Below are 13122 nucleotides of genomic sequence, written 5' to 3'. Positions count from 1 at the left end.
AATACATCACTTACAATAACCCACCCTTTCTTAGCTAAACTATATTATTGCCTCTGTCTATGAAGTCCATCATGGCAGGCGGTTCGCTTGGAACCCAAGCACGAGGCATACGCCATGGCATGAGGTATGAAATTCTGTTCATATGCCCCCGTAAAAAGATGGGCAAAGGGACCACTTGCAAACACAGCAACATCATCACCACCATGTGTCTCCGATTCCAAGGGGACTGTTGTGGGAAATTTATAGTCTTTGTGCTTCATATTGATCTCCTTGAGATTTTTCCTCTTCAACCCAGCACCGGCTTTCAAAACATTATTTTCATAGCCCGGACCATTGGCATAGGACAATGTGGCATAGGGTAGCTGATCCAAAGCCAACTGGCCATTGTTGATACCAAAAATATCATTTTTACGACTTGAATAACCGGCCACGGACATGGTGTGGGAGTGGTCGGATGTTACAACAATGAGTGTGTCATCTTGAGAGGTTTGTTGGCGGGCAAATTTAATGGCCTTGTCAAATTCAGCCGTCTCATCGAGAGCCTTCAGAGCCAAGGTATCGTGATGGGCATGATCAATGCGTCCACCTTCCACAAAAAGGAAATAACCCTTACCATTGCTTTGTTTTTCCAAGCTCTCCAAAGCCTGTTCAACCATTTCTTTGAGACTGGGTATAACGGAACGATCGGCATCCAGATGATAAGGTATATGGTTGTTGGCAAACAGACCCATAACCCGTTCTGTGTCTTTGGGTAGATTTCGCAGTTGTTCCTTGGTCTCCACGTAGGCTGCTTTGGAACCATGGCTGTCTTGCCATTCCTTGATTAAATTACGGCCATCTAAACGTTTACCCTGCTGTGAGGTGGGCAGGAAGTTTTCACGACCACCACCGAGTATGACATTGAGTTTGCGGCCAACTTCATTGTAAATCAATTGGGTGGCAATATCTTGACACTCGGTAGGATCATTGTTGGTTTTGAGAATTTCAGCATCATTTTCCCAATTACGATTGGCTGCATGGGCATAAACTCCGGCGGGAGAGGCATGAGTTACTGTCGTAGTGGTAATCAGACCGGTGGCCATACCCTGGGATTGGGCCCATGCGGCAATGGAATGGACATGATGTTCTGTGACATTTTGAGCCCGGCAATCATTCAACTCAATGGCAGCGGTAACACCCACTGTGGCATAGTTGGCCTTGACACCACCCAAATAGGCGGTGGCTGTACAGGCTGAATCAGCCACCTGGGAGTTGGCACAATAGGTCTGTGGGAGGACATTTTTTCGTTAGATTTGTTTTATAAATTTGATTATTTTTGTTGTTTTTCATTACCTTACTCAACCCAATATATGGAAACTTTTCGAATGTAAATTGCTTCTCTTCTCCACCTAGATACACACGTCCGGCCGTTATGGTTGGTATGGACATGCCATCACCCAAAAACATTATCACATTTTTGGCCATATTTGTATTGAGCAGAGATTTACTGGCCAATTGTTGACTGAGTATATCTTGGCCAACATCATTCCAGAATTCCAAATATTTTTCCTCCGGCTTGGATGAGTCAAATTTCAACATAGGCATGGCTCTTTTGTATAGACGATCGACGGGCTTGAAATTAAAGGTGGGATGCATGCGATGATCGTGTTCAGTGTTATCATCCAACGAGGAAATGACTGTAAGAGAAGGGGGAAAAGAAAATTAATCAAAATATGAAAATAAAATAAATAAACAGAGAGTTTCCACATAAATTTGTGTTGTGGCCTGCTACCTTTAACAAAATAACCATTTTGATGTTTTGCCATGTAGTAACATACCTGTGACACATTTTAAAATGGCAACACTAGTGAATGAGAGAAGTGTGAAATTCGCTCTGAGAGTATCAGTCCAAATTTATGTTAGTCAAGATTTTTTGCAGGCAATTCTTTGTTTGTTGGAAAGAGGGGAATGGAATTAGAAAAAATGCCCGTATTGGCAGTTCTTTTTGTGATTTTATATTTATACATAAATATAAAAAAAAAAATGACAGAAAGGCAAGGGATAGGAAATTGCTGAAAATAAATTCCTTGTATAAATGAAATAGGCAAGTTCAAAAGATAACGATCAAAATTGCTATAGGAAACTTGCCAAGCATAAATCAGGGCTTACTTTGCCCAGTCTTGCGAATAGAAAACTAGTAAAGAAGGGTCTGTCTGGTTACCAAAAAAAAAAAAAAAAAACAATTGGTGCAAATTGAGCATCGATTCGATGCAATTGAGAGAGCGATTCGAGAGAGGATAATTGACCAAAAAAGAAACAATTGGTGCAAATTGAGCATCGATTCGATGCAATTGAGAGCGATTCGAGAGAGGATAATTGACAGTTCTTTTAGTGAGAATTGGCAAATCATTTTCTCGGGACAAAAATCCAGCCCCAGAACAATCAAAAAATAGTTTTACTTTAAGGTTATGAAGGTGAGAATGGGCCCGCAAACTAAGTCAACCTAAAGCTCCTTTGTTCCCCTACGAAGAAGCCAGCCGATGACTTAAACCAGCGTTTTATGTATTCTCACCTTACTACAGCAGAATGGCATTGCATATTTAGTGACACATAATAAAAAAATTTCAGAGCCGCACTCGAATTCTTTTAATTTGACATTAGTATGCCATGGCATGGTGCCAAACAGCTTATGTATTTCCACCTTTAAACACTATACACGACACGTAACGCAATGCGTTCATTCTGTTTAAACTTGTACGTCAAACTTGCTATCCTTGGTCATCGGTAGGTAGACGGCGAATATTTTTTTTTGAACAAAATCTAAGGTTATTGGTAGGAGGGTGGCCTTTTAGCCTTTCCTGCCCTTCTACACAAACAACCTCAGATTTTTTCACAAATTTCACACAAACATCTAAGCCACACTACTTTAAACACTATGAAACCACATCGTGGTTTTCTTAATCCTTCTCAATCACTCACCTCCACAGTGTCCCATTCGCCAGCTGATCCCTAATACTAACAGGATTGTCAGCACTTGACTAAATGTTTTCAACATTTTTACTGTGTGTGTTTTTTTTAAACCGTTGCGGTTTATGTTTGCAGTTTAAACGCTACTTTAACTCTGACGCCTGGTGATTCCCAGTGACAGCTATTTATAGTCGATTTGTTTGTCAAAAAACGAAAAGAAATTTTCAAAACAAAAAAAAAAATTTCATTGATGCTGCCGGCCCGACCGATACCTTCTCGTCTTGGGTATTTGTAAATAGTATGTCTGTGTGTGCATTTGGGTATTTTCAGAGATAAGAATTGAAATAAGTTGTTTTTTTTTTTTTGAAATTTTAGAAATGTTTCTATTTTCCATTTCGTTAAGATTAAGACACATTTTTAATAGGTTTTCTTTTGACCGAAGGGGGTTTTTGAGAGAAGATGCGATTGTCTGCTGCCGACGGTTTATGAGATGGACTAGACAATATTCTATTGGTCAGTGGGTAGATTACATTAGGTCAGTGTTCGATTTTAAATTTTAAAGTGACACAGTATATGTTTGGAATAGTCTTCCAATAAAGTAGTCTTCATATAAGTACTCTGGCTGTATTAAATCAAATCCAGCATAAAAATAAAAAATAAAACATTTTCGTAAACCGTGAACATTGGGCGCCAGTGTTTAGGACGATCTTGTCCTTCCTATTTAGTTTCAAGTTTAAAAATTCGGCTACTTCACAAGAAATCTTGTATTAGAAAAAATGTTTGTGTGTGTGAAATATAAAGAGAATCTCATGCTTATTTCGCTCTCTTTTAGCCTTTTGGTTTTCGAAATCTTTAACCTTATATGGGGGATGTACCACAAGAAATGGTTCGATCTCTACCAAACAGATCTTGTGTTGATGGAAATATTAAAATGTACCAAGTCTGAATGGTATCGGATGTTAATTTGCGTTTTATGAGCTTCACGGATACTTAAATTTTTGACCCTTTGTGGGGGAAGTACCAGAAGGAGTGGACCCATATATTCCATCTTCCCACCAGACCTTGGAATAATAAATATATTGTGATGTGTGAAATATAAAGAGAATCGGATGCTTATTTCGGATTTTTTAATAGTTTTGGTTATTAAAAACTTGGACTCCTTGTCGGGGAGGTACCAGAAGGAAAGTTGCGTTCTCTACCTCTCTTTATGGAGCTACCTCGATGGAAAAATCCGCCAGCATACCATATCTTACAGAGACAGCTTTGTTGGAAGAATGACAAAAACTTGAACCTATCTTATACGAAAAAACTTGTTAAAAGTATGCCAAATAGGCTGCAAATGGTAAAAAATTTAAAGGAATGCATTCGAATTATTAATGTCTGGAAATATTGAATGTGATGTGGATGGTACACCATACATAGTATGGAGGGTATATTAAGTTCGCCATTCCGTTTGTAACTCATCGAAATATTAATTTTAGACCCAACAAAGTATATACATGCTTGATCAGCGTAAAATTCTAAGACGATTTAGCCCTGTCCGTCCTTCTGTTGTAATCACGCTATAGTCAAAACGAATAAGGATAGGAAGCTAAAATTTTGCACACATCGTATAGCCCCCATATAACGGTACCCCCCGATATTCGATATTTTGATGATTTTAGCCACATTTTCTAATGGAATGATCTGAAAATCCACACAAGGAGTTCCTTGTGAGTACTTTATCCCTTGAAAGAAAATTATCTGTATAGGTCCACGAAATCGAATAGCCCCCATATAACGGTACCCCCCGATATTCGGTAATTTGTTGATTTTACCCACATTTTTCAACGGAATTGTCGGAAAATCCACGCAAGGAGTTCCTTGTGGGAACTTTATAGCTCGGAAGAGAATTATCTATATAGGTCCACCATATCGTATAGCCCCTATATAATGGTACCCCCGATATTTGGTATTTTGACGATTTTATCCACATTTTTCAATGGAATTGTCTTAAAATCCACACAAGTAGTTCCTTGTGTATACTTTACCCCCTGAGAGAGAATTGTCTATACAGGTCCACGATATCCTATATCCCCCATATAACGGTACCCCCCGATATTCGGTGTTTTTATGATTTTAGCCACATTTTTCAATGGAATTGTCTGAAATTCCACAAAATGAGTCCCTTGTGGGCATTTTACCCCCACTAAAAGAATTGTCTATATAGGTCCACGATATCGTATATCTCCCATATAACGGTACCCCCGATATTCGAGATTTTGATGATTTTAGCCACATTTCCCAATGGAATTATCTGAAAATCCACACAAGGTGTTCCTTGTGAGTACTTTACCCCCAGACATAGATTTGTCTATATAGGTCCACAATAGCGTATATGCCCCCATATATCGGCACCTACCGATATTAGGTATTTTAAAGGTTTTAACAGAATTTTCAATGGATTTTATTTTTTTGAATATTTTCTAATTCGTTCCAAATGGTGGAGGGTATTCAAAGTTCGGCCCGGCCGAACTTACTGCTTTTTTACTTGTTTTATCTAACCAGTATAACCTAACCTTCTTTCGAAATCACTCTAGCTTCCGAACGAAATGAAGAAGGTTGATAAAATTTTACTCAAATGTATATTATGTCTGCAGGACTTTTACTATTGAAAATGGGTCATGTAGATCCATGTTTTGGTATAGTCCCCATATAATGGTACCTCCCTATTTTCGGCATTGGTGATTTAAGCGACATTATTCACCGGAATTGTTTGAAATTTAGTATTTGAAGTTCGTAATGAATACTACAGGCTATGGCAAAAAATTGTCTGTGCAGGTTCACGTCTTCGTATAGCCCCCATATAACGGTAATTTCCGATATTCGGAATTTTGATGATTTTTGCGATATTATTCGCCTGATTTGTTTCAAATTTGGTATTTGAAGTTCATAATGGATACTACAGCCTATGCCAGAAATTTGTCTGTGCAGGTCCACGTTTTATACCCCCATGGTACCTCCCTATATTCGGTATTTTGATGATTTTAGCTACATTATAAAGAGATTTTTTTTCAAGTTTCGCATTTGAATATTGTAATAGCTTGTGACAAAAGTTGCCTATGCAGGTCCACGTCGTTGTACAGACCCTAATATACGGCTACACTCGGTAATTTTAAGATTTTAACAGAATTTTTAACGGATTTTGTTTTTTTTTTTTAAATTGCCAAATTTGTATCAAATGGTGGAGGGTATTTTATTTCAATAGAACTAGAACTCCTCGTGCAATCATTCAATTACAAATCAAATTTTATTTGATGTCCATTATTTGTAAAATTTACAGTTGAAAAGAAATTTATTTCCACCAATCATTTTTTTTAAATTTGAGCCTTATGATTTTGAAATGGTTGAATTCGGATTCAAAATATCATTGGGCTGCAACTATGACTAGTATAAAGATCTATAATATCGCACCTTATTTCGCTATAATTCAGGTAGAAGGTAATTTTTTTATTCAGTGTTTATTGTAAAGATTTTGCCAAATTTTTTCAGACGGTTATTCTGTGGGTTTGATGCCTAAAGTCTGACTTCAGATAAAACGTCATTCGAGGACCAATATAGAATCTAAAATTCAAACATTTCTATGAAAAATGTGACTAAAATCATCAAAATACCGAATATTGGGAGGAAGCGCAATTCAAATACGGAATTTTTAGTAATTTTTTTAGAAAATGTTGCTAAAATCAGGTACAGTTGTAATGCTTAAAATGAGGGGGTACCGTTATATGGGAAATATACGATCAAGTTGGCCGATAACCTGATAACAACATACTGTCCATCCGCTAAATCGGATTAGAATTTTACGCTGATCTTGAATATAAAAAGTTTTTATACCCTCCACCATTCTATGGAGGGTATATTAGCTTTGCCATTCCGTTTGTAACTCTTTGTAAAATTCTAGGACGATCTAGCGATGTCCGTCTGTCTGTCTGTAGTGATCACGCTATGTTTCGAGCGAATTGCGATTGAAGGCTAAAATATGACGGTACCTCCCGATATTCGATATTTTCATGATTTTAGCGAAATTATTTACCGCAATTATTTCAAATTTAGTTTAGGAAGATCTTAATGGGTACTTCAACCTATAGCAAAACATTTTGTATGCAGGTACACGTCTTCATATAGTCCCCAAATAACGGTTGTCATTTAAGTGGTAGTTTTCGGATTTTTTGAAAATTTTCAAGTTCCTTCTAAATGGGGGGGAGGCTATTAAAAGTTCGGTCAGGTTAAACTTAGCTGCCTTTTTACTTTTTTTAATTTATTTAATTTTACACTTTTCAGGATGCCGTCGGTTTTTTTAATAATTTGTATAATAACTTTTGATTATGAAATTTTTATTGGCGAAATCATTTGACAAAATATTATTCGAGTATTAAAAGGTGTTCTTCCGCATCATAGCAGAGCAATGATACTGCAAAGATATTCGTAAAACAAATAAAAATATTCTACTAGGTTCATATTTTTCATTCATAATCACTGCTGCAGGTTCCCTCCATAACCAAAGAAAGATTTTCATAGGGTAATGTGTATGCCCATAACATTTCAATACAAATCACAGCAATATTTTTTGGAATTCCACTCTTCATTTCATATTTTGTGCAAATGGAAAAATAATTGTTGTTTCTTCACAAATCTTTCCCGCCCTCTTTTGAGACACTGATAAGACATCTGTTGTTGAGTGGATTATGGGGTACAGTTTTTTTTTCAAGTCTCGAGACTTTCCATGAAATAGCAAAACATTTTCAGTTTATGTTTATATTCCATGACATGTTGTCGTTTTCGTTCTGTTAATAATCTTGAGAGCACGTGTGCATCTCTCGAGAACTGTACTCTCGTCTAGTCTTATCAGGCTAGTTGTTGGTGTGCCGCCAAGGGGCCAGTCTGTTGTGTTCACGTGATGGAAACGAGTAGCTGATGTCCGTCCGGTATTTAGTCGTTGTCATTTCGAAAACAAAATAAACAAAATTATTTTGCTTATAAAATAGTAGAATAGGGACATATTTCAAACAAATAAGAGATTATATTCGAAATAAGTATATGTGTGTATGAACTTATTTTAGAAATATTATTTAATATGTGGTTGGTAGGGGAGGTGTGGTTTTTAACAAATGCAATATTGAATGAACTCTTACCTAATATATTTATTTATTTGTTATTATTTTAAGCTGGAATAAAAGCTGAGTTAGCTTAAATATGGAATTGTTTCATCATACTTGGCTATACTACAGATGGGAAAATTATCATTTATTGGAAAAACCAAAAATAACAATTGGAAACACTGTCGTAGATGTAATTGGAACCTATTTGACAAGGGTCAAAATTTCAGATAAAAAAAAATTGGAATTTCAAATTCCAAAAATATTTTATGAAAAGTACATTATTTTTATACTCTCCACCATTCTATGGAGGGTATATTAGCTTTGTCATTCCGTTTGTAACTCCTCGAAATATTTATAATAGACCCTTTAAAGTATATATATTCTGGATCAGCGTAAAATTCTAAGACGATCTAGTGATGTCCGTCTGTCTCTATCTTTCAAACGAAGTGTAAAATTTTGCATACATAAATAGTAGACACGTTACGATCGTAAATGGGCCATGTCGGTCCACGTTTTCGTATAGCTCCCATATAATGGTACCTCTCGATATTCGATATTTTCATGATTTTAGTGACTTTATTTACCGGAATCGTTTCAAATTTCGTATTGGAAGATCTTAATGGGTACTACAACCTATGGCAAAAAACGCACGTCTTCGTATAGCTCCCATATGAAGGTAACTCACGATAATAGGTATTTTCATGATTTTTGCGACTTTATTCACCGAAATTGTAACAAATTTCGTATTTAAAGTTCGCAATGGATACTACAGTCTATGGCATAAATTTTCGTATGTAGGTTGACGATTTCGTAAATATAACGATTTTCAATTAAGTGGTAGTTTTCAGAATTTTTTTTTTTGAAAAATTTCAAGTTCCTTCCAAAGGGTGGAGGGTATTATAAGTTCGACCCGGCCGAACTTAGCTTCTTTTTTACTTGTTATTATATATGATCTGTTCCGGGGGGTTATTATGTAACTCGATTATACGGGGTGAGATGAAAAAAAATGCAACCAAGTTCAGACTGCTGTCATTTCTATGTCACTCGTCCGATAGCTGTTAAAATTATTCCAGTGACAGCTCATTATATTGTTTACAAGCGTACAAAAGCATTTTGGTGAGATTTTTCCAGAAAAAAGTTATTCGTGATGGAATTCAAGGGCGGATAGTGTGATTTCTTTATATTTGGCTGGAAAACCACAAGTGGCTATTGTTAGAGCACTCCAGAATTTAAATGTGAATTAATCTTTTGTGTCTCATAGCATCGCTCATTACCATGATACTGATAGCGTAGACTGACGTCAAGGAAGTGGACCGAAGAAAACAGCAACATCTGCAGAAATGGTTCGAATAGTAAATAAGCAGCTTGATTGAAACCCGCGTCGCAGCGGCCGAAAAATGGCTCGTGAGCTGAACATATCGCAATATTTCATTCGGCAAATATTGAAAAGTGAGCTCGAGGTAAAGCCATTGAAATTCCAAAAAGTGCAAGAACTTACACCGCAACAGAAAGAAAATAGACTCAAAGGAGCTAAAGAGTTGTTTCGCTTGGCCGAAAGTGGTGAACTGCCGAATTTGGTTTTCTCCGATGAGAAAATATTCGTTGTCCAGCATTTTGGAAACAAACAAAATGATCGTGTTTACTTGCCAAAGAGGTCCGCTGAAAATGTGCACCTTCGGTTGGCCACCAGAACTCAAGCGTCGGCCATGGTGATGGTGTGGGCCGACAAAACTGCCTATGGTCGCTCTCCGCTCGTATTAATCGACCGTGGCATCAGAATAAATGCCGAATATTATTGCGAAAATATTCTGGAGGGTGTATTAAAGCCTTGGGCACGCAAACATTTTGGCCGCATACCTTGGACATTCCAACAGGACTCAGCACCATCGCACTCAGCACGCGCCACCCAAGAATAGTTACAAAGTGAAGTTCCTCGCTTCATTTCCAGCGCACAATGGCCACCAAAATCTCCGGATACCAATCCGTTGGACTATTGTGTCTGCTGCAAGTTCGGTCGGGCCGAACTTTGAATACCCCCCCATATTTGGAACGAATTCGGCAATTCTTAAAAACAATAAAATCCGTTAAAATTTCAGTTAAAATCTTAAAAATACCGAATGTAGCTGTTATATTAGGGTCTATACGAACCTACACAGGTAACACTTGTCGTAAGCCATTATAATATTCAAATGCGAAACTTAAAAAATTCAAAATACCAAATTCGGGAGGTACCGTTATATGGCGGCAATACGATGTCGTGGACCTGTATAGACAATTTTCTGTCTTAGGCTGTAGTATCCATTACGAACTTCAAATTTGAAATAATGACGCTGAAATCATCAAAATACCGAATATCGGAAGGTACCGAAAGATATCAAAGTCCTGCAGACGTATCTTACATTTGAGTAAAATGTTATCAATCTTCTTCAATTCGTTCGGAAGCTGGAGTGATTTCCACAGACGGACGGACGTCGGTAAATCAACATAGAATTTTATGCTGATTAAGAATATATATACTTTATGGGGTCTAAAATGTATATTTCGAGGTGTTACAAACGGTATGACAATCTTAATATACCCTCCATACTATGGTGGGGGGTATAATCTGTAATTTAACTCGATTCGATAGTTAAATATTGTGGATGCGAATTCTTTCTACCAATTATTCTTGTAGCCCCAACAAATTTGTATAAACCCCCTTTGGTCCATTTTAGATTCAATAAATGCGTGTTTACCAACACCGTTGGATGCCATGTTTTACGGTTGGGATTAAATTCTGCAAAACTTGCTTTCATCCGAGAAAGTGACCTTGTTCTAGAGCTCGGGAGGCTTGGACACATATTCATTTGCAAAACCCATTTACTTCTGTTATTGGCTTCTGATATATATGACTTCTTTCTGTAACCAGCTTTTTTTCTAAATTTTGCGGACAGTGTCATCGGAAATAACTTTTGAAAACCTTTCCTCAACCTCAATTTTCATTTGGTGAGCAGTTATCCGTGAGTTTAGGGGCATCAACTGAACAATACGTTTTTTTATCGACTTGTTAATATAGATGGACGATGGTTATCGTATTGGAAAATACTAATAACCATTTTATTTATGCTGCGATTGAGCTTCCGTAAAAAAAAAAAAAAAAAAAAAAACAATGTCATCAAGATCTATCTTCTTCGTCGACATTTTACGAAGAAGATATTGGTAACATAAAACAATACGCTCGAAAGAACTGCCAAAACAAATCCAATTAGTTGTAGCACTTTTTACTCGATCTGAATTTGTTACATAGTAAGAGTTTAATTTCGGATCGAATACAGCTTTCGACTTTTTAAAACTTTCGAAATTGAGTTACTGCAAGAATGTAAAATTGTATCATTACTTGGATAATTCTATTATGACATGGCATATGGTCTGTTCCAGAACTACAAGACTGTAAAGGTTTTTATTACGATAACCAATTTTCTCTTAATGATATAGAAAAACAAGTAAAAAAGCAGTAAGTTCGGCCGGGCCGAACTTTGAATACCCTCCACCATTTGGAACGAATTTGGAAATTTTCAAAAAATAAAATCCTTAAAAAATTCTGTTAAAATCTTTAAAATACCTAACATCGGAAGGTGCCGATATATGGGGGGATATACGCTATTGTGGACCTATATAGACAAATCTATGTCTGGGGGTAAAGTACTCACAAGGACCTCCTTTTGTGGATTTCAGATAATTCCATTGAAAAATGTGGATAAAATCATCAAAATACCAAATATCGGCGGTACCGTTATATGGGGGATATACGATATCGTGGACCTATATAGATAATTCTCTGCCGAGGTATAAAGTACCCACAAGGAACTCCTTGTGTGGATTTTCAGACAATTCCGCTGAAAAATATGGGTAAAATCAACGAAATACCGAATATCGGGAGGTACCGTTATATGGGGGCTATACCAAAACGTGGACCTATATGGATAATTCTCTTCCAGGGGGTATAGTACTCACAAGGAACTACTTGTGTGGATTTTCAGATAATTCCATTGGAAATGTGGCTAAAATCATCAAAATCCCGAATATCGGGGGTACCGTTATATGGGGGATATACGATATTGTGGACCTATAAAGACAATTCTTTTTGAGGGGGTAAAATGCCCACAAGGGACTCCTTTTGTGGAATTTCAGACAATTCCATTGAAAAATGTGGCTAACATCATCAAAATACCGAATATCGGGGGTACCGTTATATGGGAGCTATACGATATCGTGGACCGATATACCGCATCTTCGAACTTGACCTGCCTGCAGACAAAAGAGAGATCTGTGCAAAATTTTAGCTTCCTATCTTAATTCGTTTAGACTGTAGCGTGATTACAACAGACGGACGGACGGACGGACAGGGGTAAATCGTCTTAGAATTTTATGCTGATCAAGAATATATATACGGAATGACGAACTTAATATACCCTCCATACTTTTTTTTGTGGAGGGTATAAAAAGCAAAACTAGTAGATTGTTGCAGGTTCTGGAACTGACCAATAGTAAGGCTCTAGTACAGAGTTGTAGTTTGCCTACTTCTTTGGAAGTTAAACTACCTTCAATGACTCAAAACTTACATTCGATACCCATTACTGTTAATCTCTTTGTCTATCCTTAATAAATACATGCTCTGTTCCAGTACTACTACTTCTCCAATTTTCTTCGATCTCATAAAGCGAGAATCGGTTATCGTAGTAACAACTTTTCCATTATTGCAGTTTTGGAACATGCCAACACTTTAATTCTCAAACGGAATTCAATTAACTTTTGTATTCCAACAATTTGTGATTCTTAGCAACACCTGTGATATTTATAATAATTTTAATTATTTTTACATTTATTTATTAGTTTAATTGTTGTGATTGTGAAAAAAGCCTACGCTTAACGAAACTTGACGAAATTGTTTATTTAATAAAAATATCCCTGAAGAAGTTGGAAAATCCCAACAAAACGTCGGATGAAAAATGAAATAAATAGTTTTTATTTTCATTAAATAAAAACCCAGACCTAAAAG

General features: G+C 36.7%; 1 protein-coding gene across 1 annotated transcript; it reads right to left on the bottom strand.

The window, feature by feature from the left end:
- LOC131805885 (membrane-bound alkaline phosphatase-like) lies at positions 1 to 3094 on the bottom strand. The gene is made up of 3 exons (XM_059129645.1): positions 2959 to 3094; positions 1333 to 1676; positions 1 to 1265 (listed from the first exon to the last, which is right to left on the bottom strand). The coding sequence occupies exons 1-3, from the start codon at positions 3032 to 3034 to the stop codon at positions 45 to 47; spliced, it is 1641 nt and encodes a 546-aa protein (XP_058985628.1). The 5' UTR covers positions 3035 to 3094; the 3' UTR covers positions 1 to 44.
- Between the last annotated feature and the right edge of the window lie 10028 nt (positions 3095 to 13122).

This window comes from Musca domestica, unplaced genomic scaffold (genome assembly GCF_030504385.1).
Source record: "Musca domestica strain aabys unplaced genomic scaffold, Musca_domestica.polishedcontigs.V.1.1 63, whole genome shotgun sequence".
NCBI lineage: Eukaryota > Metazoa > Arthropoda > Insecta > Diptera > Muscidae > Musca > Musca domestica.
This window is presented reverse-complemented; position numbering and strand designations above follow the sequence as displayed.